Source organism: Cryptomeria japonica, chromosome 4 (genome assembly GCF_030272615.1).
Source record: "Cryptomeria japonica chromosome 4, Sugi_1.0, whole genome shotgun sequence".
Lineage (NCBI taxonomy): Eukaryota > Viridiplantae > Streptophyta > Pinopsida > Cupressales > Cupressaceae > Cryptomeria > Cryptomeria japonica.
In genome coordinates, this window is record NC_081408.1 from 457,342,775 (window position 1) to 457,368,396 (window position 25,622).

General features: G+C 35.5%; 1 protein-coding gene and 1 long non-coding RNA gene across 2 annotated transcripts in view; one reads left to right on the forward strand and one right to left on the reverse strand.

The window, feature by feature from the left end:
• The window catches only part of LOC131077369 (phospholipase A(1) LCAT3), a 186,232-nt gene extending 161,326 nt beyond the window's left edge, over positions 1 to 24,906 (forward strand). Inside the window, exon 11 of the mRNA XM_058014857.2 lies at positions 24,304 to 24,906. Coding sequence (XP_057870840.2) covers positions 24,304 to 24,558 — 255 coding nt within the window. The 3' untranslated portion in view covers positions 24,559 to 24,906. The remainder of the gene's footprint in view (positions 1 to 24,303) is intronic.
• On the reverse strand, positions 13,042 to 17,701 carry LOC131077370 (uncharacterized). The gene is made up of 2 exons (XR_009113579.2): positions 17,233 to 17,701; positions 13,042 to 13,823 (listed from the first exon to the last, which is right to left on the reverse strand). It is a non-coding gene; the product is annotated as an uncharacterized LOC131077370 (long non-coding RNA).
• Positions 24,907 to 25,622: the final 716 nt, after the last annotated feature.

Consider the following 25,622-nt stretch of genomic DNA (forward strand, 5'->3'; position numbering starts at 1 on the left):
CTCCAAGAATTTGTGTAATAACTTTTGCAGCTGCAGCCCCTTCCTCGTCTTGCATATCATATGGAATTGCAGAAACAGTCAAATTGTACTGCAGTCATTCTTTCACTTTCTGCACCAGTATTCTTAGGTACCACTGTAGGCAACCATAGATGTTATATTATATTTGAGCAATGTTTGGAAGGAAATTAGAATGATCATAATTTTGATTGGATAAGGCAATCCCATGGTTATAAAAAAAAAGAGAGGAGGTGAGTTATTGCTTGAAAATTGGAATTTATAATTCACTATTAAGATAAGAATCGAAATCTGTGTATGAGAAGAATATTATTTTACAGCCCTATATCATTATTGGTATCTTGAAACTAAACAGTTCCCGTAGGGGTGAGAGAGAATTTTCTCTGCCAAGAAATGGCATTTAGAGTCCATGGAAGAGGATGAGGTCGAGGAAGACCAGCTGCGAATATAGAAATTCTAGAGGAGATGAGACACATTCAAGCATGGTTGCAGGCTATGGAACTTGCACAAAGAATAGAAGTCAACATAGGAGATGCCAGTGACAGAGAGGAAGAACCTCAAGAAGAAAAGGCAGAGCTTGAGGTAGAAGGAGTTGAAGTAAGAGTTGTTAGAGCGATTTTGGGAGTGAGATACAAACCAAAGTTGGAGGTACCTATGTATGAAGGCAGCCTGAATGTTGAGGAGCTGATTGACTGGATTAGTGCCATGATTAAGTACTTTGAGTACAAAAATGTGGATGATAACAAGAAGGTGAAGTTTGTAGTAACTAGTTTGAAGGGTCATGCATCCTTCTAGTGGGATGGAGTACATGATGAAAGAAGACAAAAAGGCAAGCTCAAGATCAAGAGCTGGGATAGGATGGTGGCTAATCTAAAAGTTAAATTCATGCCCAAAGATCACCAACTTAGTCCTTTCAAGAAAGTACAAAATTGTAGACAAAAGGAAACGTTAGTTAAAGATTATACAAAAGAACTTTATAGGTTGACCATTAGAGCTGGTCATAGAAGGTGGCTCGATATCTCAATGGATTGAGATTCAACATTCAAGATGAAATCAGACTTTTGTCTCCTAGAACAATTGAAGAAGCATATTAGTATGATCTTAAGGCAGAGGGAAAAACTATCTAGAAAACAAACACAAAATTCAAGGGGAAAGGTAGAAGTTTAGAGGAAGAGGACAACAAAGTGGTAGAGGTCAGTGGTAAGTTTAGAAAGAAGAGGCCGGTAGCTCATATCATCAAGAACAACCCTCAAGAGGTAATGATCCTTTTAGAGGAAGAAGATCTTGCTCGAGGTAGAAGTTTGTTTGGCAAGTGTTTTAAATATAATAAATATGGTCATGGATCTTGTGAGTGCCCAAAGAATCCTACAAGCCAAAGGAGTGCACATATTGCTCAGGCTGAAGGAGAGTGCAAAATCACCTATTCATGAAGATGTAGCTGAGGTTGTAGAGTCATTACTCATGAAAAGAGTCTTGCTAAAGCCTAACAAAGAAATTCAAGAGCCTACTCAAATAAAAGCATTGTTCAAAACTACATGCAACACTAAAGGTCAATGTAGCCTAAAGAAGACAACACATCCAACTCCGTATAAGGTGTCTTGGCTGTAAAAAAGGGCATCAAGTACTAGTAAATGAACAGTGCCAAAGTGGAATCTTAGATAGGACGTTACCAAAATCAGGTAACATGTGATGTTATGCTAATGGATGTGTATCATGTTCTTTTAGGTAGGCCTTGACAATTTGATAGGAAAGCAATTCACGATGGAAGAAGTAATACTTACACTCTTGAATAGGATAGAAAGAAGCACACATCATACCTTTAAAAGATGAGAATGCAGTTAAGGAATTCAGTCCTAAAATGTTGATGGTTAGTGGTAAAGAATTCCTAAAGCAAATCAAAGACGAGGAGGTAAGTTTGGCATTAATTGGTAAGCCAAAAGGATTCATTACCAACACAAAGTTGACTGATTTGCCTATAGAAATTCAAGATTTGTAAAATGAGTTTGTTGATTTAGTCATGGATGATGTTTTCGCTATATCTGATAAATTAAATATACGGCATAATTTTATACATGACAATGCATACCAAACACACCAGTTTAATATATCTTTATTTGCAAATGCAATTATTACAGAGAAGAAGACTAGAGATGGTCGGCCAAGGATTACAATTCAGCCGACTAAACCATACTCCCTTGATTGGCGGTACACAACATATTTAAAGGACCCAACGGTTGCTGAGAGGAACACAACCGTCAACCACCGAAACATTAACTACTCGAGAATGACAACCCACTTAATTTCAACAATTAATACATTGGCAGATAACACATATTATCAAATATAACAATAGGCATTTTATGCCGACTACATCATCCCCTCGAAAAGAAAAAGAGTCATCTTCCATACAAAAAGTAAACATCAAGTAATATTCTAGAAGACTAATGACAGACAATGACTTGGATTGGACGACCCCAACTTGTGGTGTACTTGCCAAATCAAATGGGGGTCTGGGGACAGTTCCCCCAGTGGGGTCAAGGGGCAGTGCCCCTTGCAAGGTTGAGGGGTAGTGCCCCTCGCAGGGTCCCAAGGCAGTGCATTAAGACCAAAGCCAAATTAAGACCTTCAAAACCACATAGAACTCCATGGCGCACATGATTTTTGTTATTTTTGAAGACACCAAAAACAATGCTAATGAACCCATAAAATAGAGATTTCACTCCTACCACATGCTTTTGACCATGTACGACTCCCCTCACCTCAAGTACAACCTCATACGCATCACGTATGATCTGATAGAAATTATGTACAGTCTGAAACATAACACGTATGGTCTGCTCTTTGCCACATATGGCATGCACACCTATGTGCCTGTACGGTTCAATGGCTGACCTGTACAACCTAGGCTTGTCCTTACGTACAACCAAATCTGGATGCACTCTTTGCACGGTTTGATGCTCCTCACGTATGGTTTTGTACAGCTTGATTCCTTTCACCAAATGAGGTGACTCCTCCAAGGAGGTTGGTCAGGGCAGCAATAATTTATTTTTATTTATTTTATGCTTGCCCAAGATGGGGGCTCATGTCAAGGGGGTTGGCCCTCTTGTGAATTTTTTTATTTTACTTCTAAAAACTACAAGAAAATGGACACCACATTAGGGGGAGGTCGGCCCATAGTAGCAAGGTAATAATTTTTTAATTGAATCCCAATGTTGACGCTGTAAATTGCTGGTCATCCAACATATAAATGTTGTTGTTCATAAACAAAACAGTGCTGCCATGTATATCATGAGGTCAGTCATCCTTAATCACTGCCTTTTTACAAACATAATAACTGCTTATTTTCATCTCTTTAATTTCTGCAACTAGCATGCAAAAACTATCTTGCATATGATGAAGTCATCCATCTTTGATCATAAACTTGCCTATTGATCATCATTAATTTGTCCATGACATGGTGCAATTTTCTCTTGATTGGCTTGGCCTTTGGACCTCAATTAGTGGTGGCCTTTGACCATTAAAACCCTAATGACTTCTTTTTCTCATCAACAACATATTCTTCTTTCTATGACATCAATGACAACAATATGATGACAACAACGAATTCCTTTGACATCAATGACAATATTGCCAACAAGAGTATTGTATCAAGAAATCAATTTTTGGAACCACTTCAATCTATTCACTAAAAGATTAGGTTCATATATTTTTAAAAATCGATCAACTCTAGAAAGCAATGTGGTAAAGATATTGATAGAGAGAGAAAATAAAACAATAGAGAACAAAAGATGTGGATGATACATGATTGTCACTTTAGCACAATAGATCATTATGATCTAGATGAGGCACACCATCTATCTAATTATGCATACTCTTTAGTGGTTATATGTAATGTTCCCTTCCTAGGTGACTGGCAGTTGAGTAGGGATTGGCCTATCATCTGGTTCCCGTAGGCCAGTGGAGTGAAGAGGGAACCCATTCAGGAGTCGTGGAGCCTTGCAGGGGGCTTTGTGAGCCAATTCAGACATTCAAACGACAGTTCCTAGTTTTTAGGAGGGATCCCTATTTTTAGGCAATGACTGAGAGTTGGTTCTGAGGTGTCTAGGAACCATTCTAGATCATTTGAGACCATCTCTTAAATTTTAGGGAGGGGTCCTATTTTTTAGGGAGGACTACCAGTTGACTCGTTGATCACGTAGAGGGCCACGGAGCAGAGCTGGTTCACTTTTGAGCATTCCCAGATGTTTGGAGACAGTTTCCTACTTTCTAGGAGGATTCCTACTTTTTAGGGGGATCACTGCCAGTTAGCCCGTAACACGTAGAGTTCATCCATGGACAGGTGGCTTCATTCAAAATTCGATTCGGAGTCCAGATGAGCAGCTTTTGAATTATTTGGGAAATATTTAATATTTCCTAAGTTGGATTAAATAAATAATAATAAAGTGAAATAATGTAATCACTTTATATTATAATAAAGTGGCCCCTTGGCACATTTTCCTAGAAGTTATATTTTAAAGGTTACAACTTAATAATATGGCCACTTTTAATGAGGAATTAGATCCTCAATGGGTTAAACCTCTTAGGGAAGTTATTTTTTAATAGAAAAAAAACATTTTAACATGTTTTATGATGCCAAAAGTACAACCCTAACCCCAAATTCGAATTTGGGTTTGAGGAATGTTTAAAAGAAGCATTTGGCATTCATTTTGACATTCTTGATTGCTTTTTTTCTTATCAACTCTCGTGGAAGTCTGCAAATTCAGATCTGCAGGTATTCACAGGGAATTGGGAACGAAATCTCCCCTTTCTTCACTGATTGGACGTAGCCCCAGTCAGATTTGGTCATTTTCCAGCATTGTGGTGCTTATAGAAGATTAATTTCAAGTCATTTGAGGACCATATTGAGGAATATTCATCTTTTACAGCAAGAACAGTTGGTGGAGACCATTTCTTGGTCATTTGGAGGTCATAATCTGCAGCCACAACATTCTTATTGCAGCCATACAGTAGGTACAGCAGGCCGTACCCCTGGGAGAGATCCTTTGCACCAAAGAAAATTAATTACAGGGTTACAACAGTTGGATTTGTCACAAATTTCATTGTTAGCAATAAATAATTGCAGATCACAAAGATTTTCAGGTGGAATTAATGCCTAAGAGGGTTAATTGAGCAGTTTATTGGGGAAAGTGCTAGAATTTGGAACCCTTGCCTAGCGACTTTGTGGGCTATGCAACATATATGCATAAATTGTTTTTGGTAATTCTTTTTTAGGTCAAATAAAACTCATTGGTGCTGTTAGTTCATCTTGGAAGCACCTATATCATCATGTCTTTCATTCTAGTCAAATAAAGAAGCTCAACCAGACAAGCTCTAAACACCTGGTATGCTATTTGAGCCTTGTGTGGAATAAATTAGTTATTATTTGTCTTTTTTGTTTGCTGCAATAAATAAATCAGAAGCCTGAATTCAATTTTCAGTATTAGATTAGTTGTATTTTGCATATTTCTTTCATTGTGCAACATTCAAAAGTCAATAACATGCAAGCAAACCTCAAAACTCTTCAAAACCCTTAAAACATCTACACGCTGGTCAAAGAATTTTATTTAAACAAATCTGTCAGATTGTGCCAATCAGCAATTGGCATCTTTCATTATAACACATATTGGCCTCCATTGTGCAAAAGATAGACCACAATGATTCTACAACATACATATACCCCTAAATAAACCTATGACCAAAGGTATCTAAGTCATATGGAATAGGTCCTGTCTGGTCATTGCAGATTTCAAAGTGACTCGTCCAACGGGCAGTGACAAATGTTCCAACAGTTGGAGAGACCACTTTAGAATAATGATCTTCCTTTGCATTTGGGAGGGGTAGCTCCTTTGTATGATGAGGGTTTAAAAAGTTTTCGTGTACTTTTTAATTTGAAAGTACATAAAGGAGAAACGATAAAACTAAAGGAAAATGAAGGACAAAAACCCCAACGATAGACATACGAATACCAAATAGGATTTCATGACTATTAACAATTATCAAAGGGGGATTTTAGCACAAAATATGTGTTGACATGCAATGATGATGAAAGAAGGAAAATTAATTTCAACATATGTAGAAAAAGGTTACCTTACTACATTCAAACCAAGATACTAGGGTATGAGTTTGTTCATTACGTCAATTGCATGGTTAATAAGCATTTTAATAGATAAGCCTAAGGGATGATTTTCTCCAAGACAAAAATGGACTACCAATTTGACATACAAAAAACCAATAATAATAATGCATCTAGAATATACGAGCCAAATACATTTGGTACTACTAGAATATACAATCTCAAAAACCCTTTCTATATAAAGTGTGCATACAAAAGTTATCAAAAAGTATCTCCAAAAAATTCTCTCGAGATTTCCCCCTTTGAAAAGTCTCCCTTGACAATGTGGAATAGCTTGTATTTATAAGCTTCTTTGATAACCACCTATAACTACTTTCTAATCACCTAGGTGACCACCTTTACATTTTGAGAGAAATAAAATAAGCTTCATTTTAGTTAGATATCTCTCAACTTCTGCACGAACAAAGCTTATTCTTTAACCTATTACAAATATGTGACAAAAAGTTATTTTTTACAAAAAGATAATTAGAAACTTGTAACTTTGAAGAAAGACCCATGTAATGTCCCCATTTTGCGAGCATCAGAGTTTGTAAGAATTAGCCTATCATTTGACCCTCGTAGGCTAACAATTATTGATAGAGGGCCTTGTGTGGCAGTGTTGACGTGTATTTTGTACACCATCATACACAGAATAAAATACCTAAAGGCATCTTATCCTCTCTTGAGAAAATAGTCTCTAACTGCTGAAGATTCGCGTAAAGGATCAGTTAGGTAGACTCCAAGGTTCATTTAGTGGGGTCTCCACGTGTGGACAAGCTCCAGTGGTATGATGTGATTTGCTGGAATCACAAGGGGACTTACATTGAACTTCCGATCTGCTTTGCTGGACACAGGCTCTGACTAACTTAGATTAAAAAATGGAAAAAGGATAAGGGCGAAGAGAGGATCTAATCCTAATACTAAGAATGTAGGAGCAATGACTTGACCTTTTGATGAAACTCTAACTAGATCTTGTTTTGACATCAATGGAACATCTACACAAGACTAGTGTGATCTTCTAAGGGGGCTTTATGATGTTCAAATCATCACCGCAGGCATAGATACCATCCAAGTTGATGCATATCAATGAAGAGGCGACAAATTGAAATTGAGCTTAGGCTGAATGATTCCAGTTGACTACGCAAGGCAAGTCTGCAATCAACAAACTGCTAGTAGTATGGATGTACGAATTCCACCATCAATCAAGCACATTTCCTCCATTCATCTAATTATCTACCATCTAAGATTGAAGACTCAACAAGAAACCATGCAAATTGCAAGAAAACGACATATTTCACCATTACTTCAATGAAAATGGAGTTTGTTTACAATCAATGGCAACAATTTCTTGCCTTGTCCTCCTATTCTACTCTAATTGCTATTCTATCAACTATATTCTAACTCTTCCAACTATTTACAACTCTCTCTAATCATCTAAAATTCCCCCTTTACAAAATGAAATGCCTGGGCTTATATAGTGCCCACAATACAATTTGATGGCTTAGATCAATTCAAGATCAATGGCCAAGATTTTACAATGAAAACCCTAATTAGGGTTTGTTACAACCATTACATAACATTTAATGCTTGACCAATGATAAAATTGTATTGCTTGGACACATGTCCCTTTTAGAAAAATCGACCAATGGATAGCCGGGGTAGGTACATCGGAGTTTGTGCCACCTTCCATGAGTTAAGTACATTGAATCTGGACATGCTGAGATGGACTTCACTGATTGGAGAAATGATGACTAGGACACCACCTCATTTGACACTTGGAACTTGGTGGATATTCATCTTGATATTGTTGAGAAACTTGCTTTAATTAATTCCTCTGGATCTATTTTGCTTCTTCAACGAGCCCTTGTTCTAACTCCTTGCGTCCTTGATGTGCAGGAAGATGATGTACCTCGCCTTGGAACGCTGGATTGGAAGAGGTCGCCCATGCCTTGGCTTGATCGTCCTGGCGAAGACCGTCCTGGCGAAGACCGTCCTTGATCTGGCTTGATTTTCCTTGAAGAGATCTCCATTTGATGCCTACACAACATTTCAAAATTAGTAACATGATTTTGCAATACATAACATAAATTAGAGAGCAAATTTTAGGAAACTTAATGATAAGTCCTTTATTAATCATTTCCTAAAAACAACTGAGCTAAGGCAAAACAAAATTTCAAAATTCAAAATTAAGGCAATGACGATCAAAATTTGAAATTAAAACAAGAGATCTTGCCATACCTTACTTGAGAGCTTAACTCTAAAATGCAAAATAAAGGAATTCGCCTAGGCAAAATTTGAAATTCGATAGTCTTGATGTGATCTTCAAAAGAACGTTCCTCTTATCAACTTCGCCACCCTTCAAGCCTTGGACGTGATCTTTTCTTCAAGTTAGCAATTTCGCCATCTTTGATATGTCATTGACGTGATCTCCAATGCCTTGGACAAGTTCGCACTTCCTTGGATAGTACTAACGCCTTCCTTTGGATATAAATTCGCACCTCCTTGAACACAACTTAGCACTTCTCCCTTTGAAATTCGCTCCTCCCCTTGAATGATCTTGGCGCCTTCCTTTGCATACTCCAAATCGCATTTCTCCTTTGTCTTCCTCAAATCGCATGTAAGAGATGAAAATGATGATGTGAAAATGAAGATTTTCACCCTCCCTTTATAGCGCTCACCTCATACTTACCTTAAGGCCGACTTGGTAATAATAAAGCAATTATAAATGATTTTTAATAAATAACAAAGGCCGACCTTCATAAAATAAACTCAAGCGCTCCATTTTTATTGCAAACAATAATTAATTAATTAAATTTCCTTGTTTATTAATTAATAAATTCGATTTTTTTTTTTTTTTTACAAGGCAAAAATAATTAATTAATGTTTTGCGCAAATTTTAAATGCCATTTTAATTGAATTTTCAAAGATTATCGATTTTTAGCATTTAAAATAAATTCAAAAATATTTGTTTAGCGCCCAAAAATGAAAAAGTGGGAAGATACGTACCTCATCGCCCTGGTCCCTGACTGAGGGACAGGAGCGATTTTGCTCTTGTGGGCCTCATTTCACTTCATCACCTTCGAAAATTATATTCAACGGATTCGCAATGCCTCCTTTCATTCATTCATGCCTTGAGATCGGTTGAAATTTGGCGAGAAAATCATCTATAACAAAAATCGCTCTGGTCCCTCCCTGAGGGACAGGAGCGAACTTAAGCATTTTGGTCCTTTGTTGACGTTTGATAATCTTCAATTTGTCTTCAACGGGTTCGATTGACCTCCTTTCTTGCCTTCGAACATAAAATTTGCTTGATCTTTGCCCAGATCGTACCTTATGAAGAACTTCGCTCTGGTCCTTCAGTGAGGGACAGGAGCGAATTTGACCCTCTAGGCAAAACTTCATCATTTCATTGTTTTTTGATCAAGTCTGGATGTTCTATCATGCTCATTTCGTCCTTCACCATGCCTTTGATGTCTCGATTCGTCCAAACAAGGTCAGGAATGGCTCAACTAAGCATTTTCGCTCTGGTCCCTTGGTGAGGGACACGAGCGATTCGCCTTGGTCCCTTGGAGAGGGGCACGAGCGCATTTCGCTCTGGACCCTTGGAGAAGGACACGATCGAAATTTGACTTTTCGCACTCTCGATCAGGACAATTTTAATGGAATATAACATTTAAGTATAAGTGACATTTCCTTCTATGTTTCTTCTTTCTTATACTTTAAGTTATATTCCATATATACTTTCAGGATGTTTGAGAGTGGTTTCAGACCTCCAGGAGTTATATTGCAAAATCTAGTTTTTGGAGGTTTTTCAGTTTCCAGACTTAGTCAAATTTCAAGATCAGGACATTCCAGACTTAGCCAAATTTCAGGATCAGGACCTCACTCAAGCCGGACTTGCTACCCTGTTGATCTCCCCGACAGCACTTCAAGTTATATTCATTTGATAAAATGTACCTCTTTGGACCTTCTCACATCGTCAAGACGTTAAAATCTTGCAAGGACAAAGCAAAATTGGATTTGTAGCTCCGGTCCTTCACTGAGGGACAGGAGCGATTTAGGCAATTAGCACTGTTATGGACGTCCCAAAAATCTTCAATTTATATTCAACGCATTTATCTCATGTTTTTCCTTGTTTTTGAACGTAAACTTGCCTTGACCTTTGTCTGGATTTTGCAAAATGAAGGAAATCGCTCTGGTCCCTGGGAGAGGGACGAGAGCTACAAGGTACCTCGCCCTGGTCCCTTGGAGAGGGACAGGAGCGATATGGTCAATATAGGTCATTCTCCTTCGTTTTTGCATATCAAATTATATTCATTTGGCAAAGTATCTTCCTTCGGACGTCCTCAAATCATTAAACTTTCAAAATCTTGCAAGGACAAGACGAAATTTGAATTGTAGCTCCGGTCCTTCACTGAGGGACAGGAGCGATTTTCCTCCTGGAGGCATTTCTGTGCTCATGAAAATCTTCAATTTATATTCAATGGAAAGATCTCGCCGTTCTCCATCACTTCAAACGTAAAATTTGTCTGGACTCTGCAAGAATGATGAGATATTTGAGATTGAGCTCCTGTCCTTCACTGAGGGACAGGAGCGATTTTGCTCCTACAGGCCAAAATATCATGATTTTACACATTTTATCACTTCACAAGGCGAAAACAAATCATTTGAAATGCCTAGGATCAAAATTCAAAAAAGTCAAAATTTGGTCAAAAATATTCAATTGGACAAGAATTCACATTTCATCTTCAACACTTAGACAAATTTAAGCTCTGCATCAACATTCCAATTGAAAATTAGACCATTCTGGCGAATTCATTTCATTCAAAATTTGCATTCTAGAAAAGGAAACTCAAAAGCCCTCAAAAACGACTGGATTTTGGTCTGAAAAGACGATGATTAAAACCCTAAGGCTTGACCCTAAATCCAGACAACTAACAAACTAACAAAACCCTAGAAAAAGCAAAGCGAAAACGAACAAAACGAGCAAAAAAACATGGGTCCCCATTTGCAATGGGGCGATGTGTGAAAACGTCACAACAGGCAGTTACTTGGTGATTAGAGACATTACTCTTCAGCTGGATTCAGGTTTTGGCCTTTGCATAGGTTTTTTGACTCAGATTGGCACACTTACTATTTATAGTAAGTTACTATTTTGGGAGAGTCAGGGTTCCTATTAATAGAAAGACACCTGAGTAGAGCTTATTGGCAGTGTCAACCTTGATTGGGCCTTTGCAGCTATTTCTAGACTCAGTTCCACATACTTACTATTTATAGTAAGTCACTATTCAGGGTTTCTATTTTTAGACAGGCATCCAATCACATGGAGAACAGGGAGAGTCGACTCCTGGCTCAGACGGTTTAGCAATCAGATAAGTACATCAAGAGATATTAAAGTTTAAGTGACTTAAGTGATTTATTTAATATTTTAATATTATTATAAAGTTCTAAAGTAACTTTATAATAATAAAGTCACTTTAATATAATAAAGTGCGTTAAGTGAATAATTTAATGTGGGAATAAATCTTTTATCCCACATTGGCCAGGAAGGTGTTTGAGCTCTCTTAAGGAAAGAATAAAAGGAAAGGCAAGAGTTCATTCTTGACATCCAGTTGATGAATAGTATTTTGATTGATTTTTATTGTGGAGCCTAGGGCTTTCGCAATTTTCTTCTTTGATCATAGGAAACGAAAACTTCCTATTGATAGCAATTTTGAAGGTGTGAAATAACATCTGAATTATTGCAGTTGTGGGAAAGAATACTTCAGTTCTTTCATTTGTGCAAATTGGTGAAGTTTTCTACAAGGGTTTGAAGTTTATTGTTGAAGAACATTTATAGTTGGTTGTGAATCATCCTTATTTGGCAACAAATTATTCAAGGTTTTAAGAGCAGATTGCAAGTTTGTTCTTGCTGCTACAGTGCGCATGAACAGTGCACGTGAACAGTGCGCATGAACAGTGCCGTGAACAGTGCGCTACAGTGCCATGAACAGTGCGCATGAACAGTGCCGTGAATAGTGCGCTACAGTGCCGTGAACAGTGCACATGAACAGTGCGCTACAGTAGTTGGAGTTCTATAGAAGGGGATTTAGAGAGGTTGAACAGCTATATATATGTGACAAGGGATTTGCATATGAGGAGAATCAAACCAATATATCAAGGCAGCCATTGAAATACCAGGTTCTCTATCTATGGTCATTGTATTAGAAAATCATTACTTCATTGCATCATTTTCTATTATGATTATATCATGAAATATTTGGAGGTTGCATATGTTTAATGGAGATATAATTTGCATATTCCACATTCAACATTGATCAGCCATTTAGCTTTCATGCCAATTGTTTGCTTAAATGCCTAATGGCTGTAGGTGTACTTTGGGATGCATGACAAGTGTTTGTCTTAATGTCAACTAGCTGTACTAGTTAATTTCAGTCATTACATATGTGTGGAAAGGTCTAAAACAGCTAGTATATCATTTCTATAACAACTTTGCATTGTTAGAAGCTTTCCATAACTTCATTTGCAGCCTACAAACCCAAAGAAGACAAATAAAGAATTCACTACAGCGGCTTCAAACGTTGTATGCCAAATGTTTGACAATATTCCTTGGTGTTCATATAAGCAAAACAGGGTCAGATTAGCCAAGGGATATTACAACCCAATTATTGACCTTGTCGAGGTAGTTTTCCATTTCTGTCTACTTTATCTCTGATATTTTCTGAAGACATTCCTGGCACTGAGCATTGCTTATCTTATCTTCATCATTGCATAGTAAGAATTGGTGGATTTTTCATACAAGGAGGTGCAAAAGTGCTCAAATAGATGAATTTTAATATCAACAGCCATCAATATCATAGCATGAATTGCAAATATAACTTTGAAAGTTTTAGCAAGCTTTGATTATCTTTTGTACCAACTAACTCTAACCCTTCGCCTTGAAAATATTTGACATAGTATCATCCACACCTAATATGAACATGAAGTGGTCTCTTTGGCCTTATAGTGAGGAGGTGGAGTGGAACTTGTTGGTTACTTTAAGCAATCCAAAAATCCACCATTTGCCCTCTATCTTCACCTTTAAATGATTTTTCTATGGTACCATCAGTAGTTATATAACCTAAATTGGGAATAATAGTAAACATTTCAAAAGCCTCTTTAACAAAATCCATTATGCGAGTGTGGCATTGGATGAGACTATATTTCTTTAAGGGAATCTTGCCAAAGAGCCTGTGCATCTTTTCCAATTCTTCCATAAGCATTAGTATCTCTGTCTATCAATAATAATAATAAGAACATGATATGGCTGCCATCCTTCTCTAAAATATCCATTGCAACATCAACAATGGGACTTAATAATGACAAATGTGAAATAATCTGCTGATAACATGATAGTTCTTCTTCAAACTTATGGCAGGGTCGATGATCTCTACATAGCAGAATCATGACTTCATAGTGTCCTATTCATGTTGAATGCGATGATGTAGTGTAGAATTTTCATCTTGTTGATTTAGCCCTTCAGCAAGCTTGTAGGAATATATGCCTGAATCAAGTTTGGCAATCATCTCATTCCAAATGTTGTAGGGGGAAAAGCAGCATGGATCCATCTCTGTGTAATTCATTTGTGTAGAGACCTCCATATTATCAAAATATTTAACTGCATAATTACAACAATTTTACACAAAATTACACATAATTAAAAATTCACTTTATTGAATAATCCATTATGCTCAATATACCAAAAAGTAGTTACATAATGTTACAACTCAACACAATGTTTGATTACATAAGCCAAGAGATTGGCTAAACATAATGAAAATTACTTATGTTACAAAAGACCATAAAGTCAAATACAATAAATTATATAAAACAAAGCTGAATATCATCCTAACAAGATTCCTAGCATCTATCTCCCACACTTACATCATGGGCGAGAACACTACCGAAGCACTTTACTGCCCAACCGCTAAGCATCTATGCTTCCCCGGAGTTCTTCCTGACACGAAGAACCGCCGACCTTGCACAAAGAAGTCTAGTGACTCGAAATTGGCAAGGGATAGAATCTGGTGCAGCATAGTGTATCTACAATCTATGATGCTATTGTAACGACACTAAGATATGGAAGAGAGTAAAAATATAATGATTCACTTAGCAAGCATATACTAAGTAATCAATAGAACTTTGGCCAAAGATCTTTTAGGGCCGACTACCAGCAGATGAGTTAAAGCAGAGACTCAAACCTCTTTGGAAACTCACCCTTCTCGTTTACTCCATATTCGGCACCCGTCCAATACATGTACAAAATACACATTGAAAACACACCAGTGCATACAAAATAGGCACCAAGCTTGAAACATGCTAATGCATCTATGCAATATGATTACAAATGCACATAGGATCATACATAGAGTTACATGAATGTACAAAAACAATCAAAAAACATAAGGGCATTGAAAAACGTACATGAGCACACAAATGCATGAGTATATGCACATTCACGTGACCACTTATCACAATCTGAAATCACAATGTCATTCTCATTGTTTTCTAAGATAACTATATCATCAATTTAAGAGGTTTTAAGACCATACCAAAGTACAATGATCAATGGCGTATCTTCCAAAATACAACTCTCTCTCAATCTACTGTTTGTTTAAAACATCAAAGGCTATCATTGGTAAAAGACCACATCTAAATGGAGAGATAAAAGTGATATGAGGTGTTCCACACTTGATAATTTCATATGTAATATTCAAGTAAAAATGATAGTTGAGATAAGCGTTCAAACATGTCTACTTAGCATGGTTTTGTAGAAATCAACATTATGTAAGGCAAAAATATTTCTACTCTTATTTAATTGATAGTTCCATGTCTAATGATTCTACACCTTAGCCTAGAGATCTAGGACTATGGATTAAGGTAATCATTGTGGAATTTCAAGTAATCAGCCATAACTAAGATAAAATAATCATATTTCCAAGAGATCCTAAAATCATTAGACAATGAGTATCAATAAGAAGGCTGTAGAGGATCTAACATCTTATTCAAGATCTAATAGATTCATGTTCATGTTCATGTTACCTATTTAACTCTTATTATCCGTGACTATGTTTTTTAAAATAATATCAGGAAAAATGATTCCTTCACATTTCCATTCCTTTATTCATTTCATAGTCTTTGTTTAACAAAATTCTTTAAAAACATAATATAATCTATTCTTTAATATCATTTATTTAACAAAACTAGCTATAAGACAACTAGTGGGATTTGAACTCCCAACCAATGGGTCCCAACTAGAAGCCTCTACCACCACACCAACAATTTCTATTTGAAACAAAACAAGTGACCAGCGCATATAAACAATTCTGCTGCCTATGACAGAAGTTAAAAATTACGGTCATGGAAATGGCAGCAGGATTTGATCCCATGACTTATGCTCTGTTAACCAGAACTTGAACCATTTGACCAAATAAGACTCTTTAAGAAATTTATATGCATGGGATATTAATATGAGCATTGTACTCAGCTTACAAAACAAGGAGACACATTCTTTTCTCGGTCAGCGAATTTATGAAATTTGTTCATTACAGAATGGTAAATAATAAACAAAACGATGCTTGGGAATAAAATCAGAGATTTAAAATATGCTTTACTTCATTCTTAAACAATTCTGTTGTCATCTGTTAGATGAAATCATAGACAAGGCAAGTGAACTATTTGACAGAATACCTCAAAGAGATGTCATCTCAAGGGAATGAAAATAAGTGACAGAATGAGCACAAAAACAGATTTTGCAAGGAAGCTCTCAAAACCTTTGAATTATTGAAGCATCCTTGAACACACCCTATCATTGTAAGCTTTTTTTGTGTTCTACTAAGTAGATGAAGGCTGTACATGCTTCAATCGTATGAGTAAACCTTATTGCATTACATATATACATGTTCAATAGTGGGGTTGACCGTTGACCTTCATGCCCATGCTGGCTATCCTGGGGACACGCTAAACCTTGTTATTAATATGTGAGTTAAACCTGTGGTGGTTGTGTGGACATGTTTTCTTGGTGCCTGTAGATCATATGTGAATATAAGTTGAGTATTTCCAGTAACACAGCTTTTTGATTGAATCCTAAAACTGCTGCAACTTATGTTCTTCTCTAAAACATCTAGGCGGAAGCAGGCAAGTGTAATGAGGTTCAAATAATAAGGTGATTGATGCAAGATGGAGGATTTAAAAAATACCTGGATGTAGTTGGATTAAAGACCATAAAATAGTACATGCTTTTGTGTCAGAGACATTTCACATCCACAGACACATAAGATCTATGCAAAGTTGGAGAAATCGGCTTGGAAATTGAATTCAGCGGGCATTTCCAGATTCAAGACATTTAGTTATTGCTGTGCAAGATAAGGAAAAATAATTATTTACCTGACACCGTAGGTAAAAAGTTAGCAATTGCATTTGGTTTGTTAAACATAGCCCCTGGAACAACTATTAGAGTTGTTTGCAACTTTCAAGTATGTTCTGTTTGCTACACTGCATCTAAATTCATCTCCAAGGTTGTTGCAAGAGAAATTGTTCTCAGAGATGTGAATTGTTTACATCATTTTAAATTTTAATCATTGACAATGTTCTTGTGGAGATAACTGGTGATGCTAAATGAAAGAATATGAAAATAGGCTTGCACCACATTAATGTGCATTTTTCCAGATATCTCGTATTACTATAACCAGGGGACATCTACCACGACATGATAGAAGGGGATAGAAGGGGATTTTTTTTTTGTTGTCAAATATTAGAGTTGGAATTTATGTGCTGGTAGTTATAGATGCAAAGAATTTCAAGTTGGATGATACCCAGTTGAAGAACCCACTATGGAAAAAGCACAATATTCTCTTGATTGGTTATAACGTGGAATTTTGGAAGTCTATTTCAGTGAAACAAGAATAAAATGATGATTATGAGCCTCTAAATGGATGATGCAAGGAGCATGGACAGTGAACTGAAGTCATCATAAGGAAAGGCATATTATTATTTAAAAAAAACAAAAAAAACTCACAGGTACTTACTTAGAATTTGACTCAATATGTGGCTCAATTTATATATCCTGCAATCTGTATGCTCCTCAACTCCACCCGCACAGTGGAGTGTCAACCCCCTTGCGCCTCCATTCTCTTTGTTACCTCCCATTTGAGAATCAAAGCCACTGCTCTTATCTCCTCCCTGTCTGATAACGCTTGGATGGATATTCATCTCTAAATTGAAATGGGAGTTTCCTCCTCTACCTGTTCTCTCACATCCAAAAATTGAAAGAAAGAGAATATGGTTGCATTCCCCCTCCCCCTTGTTTCAAGAGAAATAGAATACTATCACCTCTAATGACAAAGTAGAAAAGAAAATCATCATTTCCTCTAGAATTGTGTGTCCCCAATTGACAATAATTTCCTTCTTAAATAGAAGGAAAATTTCCCCAAATAAGAATTGTGTGATATTTCTCATCATACAAATATTGTGATGTTTTCCCAAACAAGAATTGTGTGAAAGATTGTTTGAAATAAGGAGGGTGTGATAGTCCTTTATGTCATGTCCCCTCCTGGATCATTATATATATACGGAGAGAAAGAGATAGACCCTAAATGAAGAAATTATTATTATTAATTAATATAATAATTACCAATGAATGATTATTTAAAATTCATTAATTAAATATTATTTATGAACATGATTTGAATATTATATATTATCAACATAATTTATATATTCAATAATAAATAATAATACAATTAAAATACAAAAGAAGAAAAAAAAATAATAATAAAAAGCAGCACCTACATTCTACAAGACAAGCAATCTACAAGAAAACGATCATTAATGAACAACGATTACTAAGTTCAATAATTAAGAGCAGCCATAGACAATGTTCGTTTATTTATTAGCATGATAAAGAGCAGCGATTCTGTAAGTGGAGTGATTAGTAAATCAAGCAAACAACAGCGACTTCATTAAAAAGTTAAAGAAGTTAATGAAGATATTAATGAAGGTGTTAACAAGAGCAGCAAGTTTAGTGGTTAAAAGGCACATAATTTCTGTTTTGAAAGAGCAATTTTTTCATAAGTTAAAAGATGAAGAATGGTGAGTTTTTTCCTACATAGACTTTATTGAAACACATTTTATATGCAGCGATAAAATAATGAGCAGTTTGAATCGGGCTGTGTATTGGGCAGTGAATATGATCGAATGTGTTCTCTGATTATTAAATCGTATAACAAGCACGTATAACAAATACAATAAAATTGTATAACAAATCGTATAATGATTGGTAAAGAAAAACAATTGACTTGTCAAAAGGTATGTTTAGTAAAACAAATAAATTAAGGAGATATGATTTGTTAATGATAAAAGCCATGACTCATGAAGACACGTCTCTTGGAAAGAGACACATTCCTTTAAATGAGAAGATATAAAAGGAGTTCAATATGATAGGAAACGGAAAAAGAGGAGGGTAAGGAAAGAGGGCTGAGATTATAATTCAGAAAGTAAAGGGTTCTCAGGAGCATGTGGTGTGCATAAATCAGAGCAGATATATCAGTCACAAGGAGTTTGTTTTAGAGGATCAAAGTGCAGATTTAAGAGAAGATAGTGGGGGGGAATATAGGAAAAAAAGGATTTGTTGCTGCTGCGGGGAGAGAGGACGGTAAAGGAAAAGAAGGGAGGTACTGCTGCGCGCTACAGGTATGTATTTGTGTGTGGAAGTGTGTACCACACACACAAATAGATATAATAGTATTTCTTTGGTAAATCTGTTTCCAATATCATTTTGCAGAATTATAATTATGATGTTGTATATTATAAAAAGTATAAATGATTATAATGTTGTATGTATGCAGTAAATTCATATGTATGTAGGATTAATAATGAGAATGAAGAAAAATATAATTGTAGGTTTAACTTATGAATTTAAAGAGCAATAATGAATTAAAGAATACTTCTGATTATAGGTTAATTTACGAATATATATATTACTGAATGTTTACTTATATAGGTATCCATGCATAATATTTATGTATATCTAGGATCAATAAAGAGGATTAAAAAGTATGTAAATGTAGACGTGAATTATGAAATGGAAAATGATAATGAATTATAGAATGTAATATGAATAATGTGACCTTATGATGGAGGCTATAGGGAGGAAACTCCCTTAGCCTAATGGAGGGATTATGATAATTCCTGGTAGGCAGTATATACTGAATATCTATATGCATATATGTTATGGCTTGGTTGACAAAGTTCATCCAAGAAGAGACGGATTTGGCCGGTCCTCTCTAGTAGACTTGGATGATGAGATGCATCATCCAAGGCAAGGAGTTGATCATATATGATGGTCCTCCTTGGTATGGCTTGGGTGTAAGAAATTACATCCAAGACAGGATTCGAATTAGCCTTCGATTTCCTGGATGGCTTGGGTGTAAGAAATTACATCCAAGACGGGAATCGAATTAACCTTCGATTTCTTGGTATGGCTTGGAACCAAGATGGGTTCCAAGAAGGCGAGCTTCACAACCGCCTAAGGACGTGTCCCAGTGCTGCACTCGTATCCTTTTTAAGAATTGAGATTAGTGTTAATTAAGTAATTGAATTTTAATTGCAAATTAGATTAGTTATGTATATATTTTGTTGTGTTTTAACAATATGTTTTGCAGGACAGTGATCTCTAACTAGTAGGGACATTACACTTTACCATGCATGAAATTTAAGTGGGAACATCACATAAAAAGGGTGAGCATTTTTTTTTAATCAATTGGTATTCCCACATGAATAAAACATGAAAAAAATCTAAAACATGAAATTAATGAAAGAGAACAATGTATTTTTATTTATATTTACTTTGTCAACATCAATTATAATAACAATCAAGAATATAATATTTTGATATATTTTATTTTCCTATCAAAATTAAAACAATACTACTAGTTAAGGTTCTGTTAAGTAGACCTCCTCTCTTAGTTTGACTACGGCTTCTCTTAAATGGCTAAGGGAGAATTAAATCCCCACTAACTTTATTTATGTTAAAAATTTAAAACCACCATTCTAGTTCACTGACACTCATGCATAATTAACATCTTCATTTTTCACAAGCAAGACAATGATTTGGCCTTTAATACAATTTCATTAATATATTAATATTAATTAATCATTTTTTTAAATAATTAATTTTTATATTTTTAAATTATTAAATAAGACAACCAATTAAAGAAAATATAAGTAAATTTAAGGGTTGTGACAATTTGAATCGTCATGAATGAACCTCTTGATTTATATAGTAACCTTGCAAACCTCTTAATAGAACATGTGTCCCATATTGTCATCCATTTGCACATATCTTTTTGTGGCATTTGGTAAATTGTTTCTGGGTATTATTTTAACTTCACATTTTGCATGCATATTGACCAAGGTACTAAAACTACATCATCTGATAAAATTCTCTATTCTATTATGCTTTGATGGATGTGCATACCCTGTTTTAAGTTCCCATATTGGTGCAAATAGGGATGAGGTTGCCGTAAGTTGTGGAATTTGGCTTTACGCTTGCCAATTGCATTTGCTTGAAAGTTCATAAAGCCTTTTCAACAAACTGTTATGTGCATTTCTTGAAATCATTGTGCTCCTTGAGACTACATCTCATTGAGGCGCTCTGTTAAACGACATATTTGCCATAGTGCATTTTCTATATTTTGCAGGCACTCCTAAGACCACATTTCTTTGAGTTTACATACCTTGCCCATGTTTCTCATTTTGCATACAAGTCTACTTGAGAAATGTCGATTACAACATTTTCAACGCTCACAATTTGGCGCAAGCAGGGAAGATGATGGCAAAATTTGAGGAGCTTGGTGTGAGATCTACCAAACTACCAATAACATCACTTGAGGTTGAAATCCCTTTCAACCAATCTATTTTGTGCATATCCTGCAATCATCGCTCTCCATGAGATGAGATCTCTTCAAGGCATTCTGTCAAATAATTTAGGTGTTTTTTCTATGATTCCACAGTTTGCATGCGTGTCCAGCAGGTAGTTGCAAGTTGCGCAACTACATCTCTGACAAAATTTCCCTTCTGCCATGCTTCAATGGATGCCCCTTCATTTGATACAGTCAATATATTTATTGCAGGCCTATTTTTCAGATTGCTTCATTTAACATCACCGGCATTCTCCATAAGAACATTGTCTATGTTTAAAATGATGACAAACCAAATGCAATTGCTAAGTTTTCATTGTGGCAGAAGGTAAATAATTTTTTTTCCTTCTCTTCCGCAGCATTAAGTAGATGTCTTGAATCTGGAAATACCTCGCCGCCTTCATTCGCCATGTCAAAACTTTCCATTATGACGCAGCCTGGGAGGTGCTGGCAAAGGTTGTAGAATTCGGTTTTATACCTGCCAAGTGCATTTGTTAGAAAATTTCTGCAGCCTTTTCAATTAATCCATTTGTGCATAACCTACAATCATGAATTCATTATTTCGTAAGATGACATTTCTTTGAAGGTTTTGTCTAACAATTCATGCGCCTGGTTTGTGCTTCGTATTTTGCATAATATCTACTAGAGCAGTAGCAACTACAATAGCAAAAAAAATTCCTTGTACCCTGTTCCAAAGCTATCATATTGGTGCTTCCTTGTAGGAGGCTGATAAGAGCTTAGAAGTTGGCTTTATATCTACCAAACATCATTTTCTTGGAAGTTTCTAAAACATTTTAAACAAATCAATTGGTGAATCCAAGATTCGGGCAATGAACAAAATAGTGTGATTACCTTGTCTTCATCTTCAATTTTTACACCCATACTAGCTAATTGACATACAAGAGTATTTAAAACATTTAAATGACTAGCAATTTTTATATCTTTCTCCATTCGCAAACTATACAATTGCCTCTTCAAGTAGATTCGGTTTGTCAATGATTTTGTCATGTAAAGACTCCATTCTGCTCCATAAGCTTGCTTCTGTTTCCTCTCCGACAACATTGAAAATAACCTCATCTGCCAAACACAATCGAAATGTGCTAAGACCTCTCCTATCCAGATCTTCGTAGTCCTCATCAGTCATATTTGCAGGTTGCTTTGACTTTCCTACCAATGCCTTGTGCAACCCTTGCTGCACTAACAAATCATGCATCTAGAGCTTCCAAAGCTCAAAGTTATTCTTTCCATTTAATTTCCCCATCTCGATCCTTGCATTCAAAACCTTTGCCATTTGATGCTTTAAAATCAACACCGAATCCCACTTGTGGAAGCAGAAGCATGAACCCAAAAAAATTAAATATTGCAGGACAAATTAGCTCCGAACAAATAATGAAGAAAATAAAATAGAAGAATAGAATAACACGCGAGACATATTTATGCGATAAAACCTTGACAATATGCCAAGGAAACATCCACAGGGCAAGGTATTGGTATTTTTATTGCTTAGAGAAAACAAATACAGTCTTCACAGCTGCTGCTATTAGAATTATAATTTCTTTTCCTTCAAGACAATAGAGATATGTACAATATCTTCAAGATAACAAACACCGCCAAACTTAGAAAAAACCAGTTTTTTCCTTTTAAGAAAATAGAAGTTCTCTTAAAGAAAAAATTGTTTTTCTAAAAGATAAGATTTGTTTTATTGTTTTCATTGTCCAACAGTTCTGAGGGTCATTTAGTCACCAAATCTTGCCATCTCTGCAGCGCCCTCAAGCCAATGTATATTTCAACCAAGTGATTAAAATTCCCTTGGACTTGTAATTTTTTGACTTCATGTGATATTTTCATTCTGATTCTTGAAAGCTAAGACAAGGAACACTGGAGGTAATTTGAGAATCTTGATTGGGCTGAACTTATATTTATCTCCTTGATTTCACCTTTGGCTTTGAAAAAATTTAGAGTAAACTTCCTTTCCAAATTTCCTTCTGCTCTGTAGGGAAGTGTTTTCATTACAAATTAAGATTTTTGCAACATGAAAACCATTTAATACCATAAGTTTACCTCACATGAGTGAAAGGGAGTGTGATTTTGATTCTCTACCAATTATTTGTAAATGTAATTCAATTTTCAATTCAAGGTGCAAGTTATATTCAAGGTTATTTTTCTTTTCAAGTATATGTTATTTCTCAATATAATAAATCTGATTATTATCTGGTATGTTGCAGATGGAGAAAGAGCATTTATGAATTTCAATGTTCTTCTCACAATCACCGATCGATATATATATATGCCAATCAAGAAGATCAAGCAATACCTTGACCGGTCATGTCTATTAGACATGACCGATCAAGACATGACCGGTCAAGATATTACTTGATCGTGCCTCTTCAAACCATAATTGCGTTTAACTGATACCAATCGGTGTGGGTGTAATTAATAAATAAAACCGATACCAATCGGTATTCTATGCATTACGATTTACAACCGATGTTAATCAGTAGTTTAGGCATTGGTTAAGAACCCGATGTTAATCGGGATTTATAAGGAAGGTTATATATATATAAATCGAAGAACACGATCACAGCAAGATCGTATATAAGTGAATAAGCTTGAGTTATCATGCATATAATTATTGGTATAAGAAAAAACCCGAACATAACATATCGAAGAGTAATTATAATAATCATCAGACAAAGGAATGATAACTGAAGTCTTATCATAGTCTATTGATGAGATAGATGATTGAATGAGAGACTTCATTTATCTCTCATTCAATCATTTATCTTACTGAGGCTATCATGTATCAACATTATTACTCTACCAGAGCTTGCTATCTTGATTTCGGTACTTCAAGTTCAGACATATGAGATGGGGGGACTCAAATCCTTATGTAGCTTAATGCTTTCCTATTTTCATTTTGGTTGAATAAAATTTCTTCTTGTTTATATCATCTATAATTTCAATGTTTATTTTGTGAGATATCCAAACTTCAAAATATATGTTACAGATGACTGAACAGAAAAGGTAAGGAGGCTCATTGGTTTAAAGAATCCTAGCACCTAAACTAGAAGTGGTTTCTAATGCCAATTTTTTTTTTCCTTTTTCAAGGCTATTTTTAAGTTTGTTGTTGTTGATTAACATAGTGCAACAAGCTAATAGATGGACTGTTTTATTCTTCAGGCTGATGGGTTTAATGCAGTGGCCAGAGTTGGACTTCCTGCAACGCATCGAGGTCTAATGATAGATGAAAATGTATTTCAACTTCTGAAACAATGGTTGGGAGTAGAAAAGCCAACTCTATTCAATAACTCACTCTATACCTATTCTATATTATTTCAACCCATTGAGAATGAAAGTGAAAATTCTGAAGTAGACCCAGTATTCATTCAGATTACTAACCAAGATGCTGATATACCCATGTCATGGAAGCTTTGAAGCAATGTAGCAACGCTCCATGACAGTGTAGATCTTATTGTTTGATGGCCATACATATTGTATTTGGTGATATCAACATTTGTTTTTTGTTGGAGGATAGATGCCTTGATCTTTTTGGTAACCCATTGGTATCCTGACCACAAATCATTTCAGATGCACTAATAATTGACCTCCTTAAGCTTAGCATGAATGATTCCAACCTATTTAGAGTTAATGGATTGCAGATAATGCATGAAATCCACTATGTTCTGTAAAAAGTCTTTGTGATGACAACATTCTTATGGAAAAACATTTAATGATTGTTAACTTAAACAACATTATTAGCATTAATGTACAAGGTTTGTTAGACATTCTTCTTTAGAAGCTTGTATTTATTGGTAAAATGTTTTCATTTGATCTAATGTCCTTTAACCGATATTTTTTAATTTTTATAACTATATAATAGAAAACATAAACTCTCACACTTTTTGATCACCTAGATCTCGATATGGACAAGCTGAGAGTATATGGTGATTGGAACACTAGCTGCTTGTATGCAAAAACTGAAGATGAAATGATAACTAGATTTTGGTGGCATAGCCATCTAGACTTAAATTGCTGAAATTCATTACATATTTATAAAAAAATTTGGTGGAGAACCGCTCAAAAAGTTATATAACAGAATATGAGCATATTAGAAAAACTTCACAATGTACAATCACTTCTTATGAATAATTTGAAGATACTGTTGCTGTTGTAGAAAACTACCCCTCTAGCTATAGCAATAATCACTATCAAATTGGCATTAAGTGATTGAATACAACTTACTGAATGTGTGTGTTTGCAGATAGTACAATTGGAGTGAACATTCACTGCTCTAGCAATAAAATAAAATGGTATCTTACAACAACCTCCACTGCATGAACTGATGTTGAACTATTTGCATTACATGGTCTTGTAACCAATATCCTCAAAGGATGAGGCTGTGCTTCAATTTTGCATCTTCCACACTGCATAGAATTAGGGGAATTAATTAATCAGCCTGCTAGAATAAGGAATTTTAGTTTGTTCCTCCTTCAATGTTG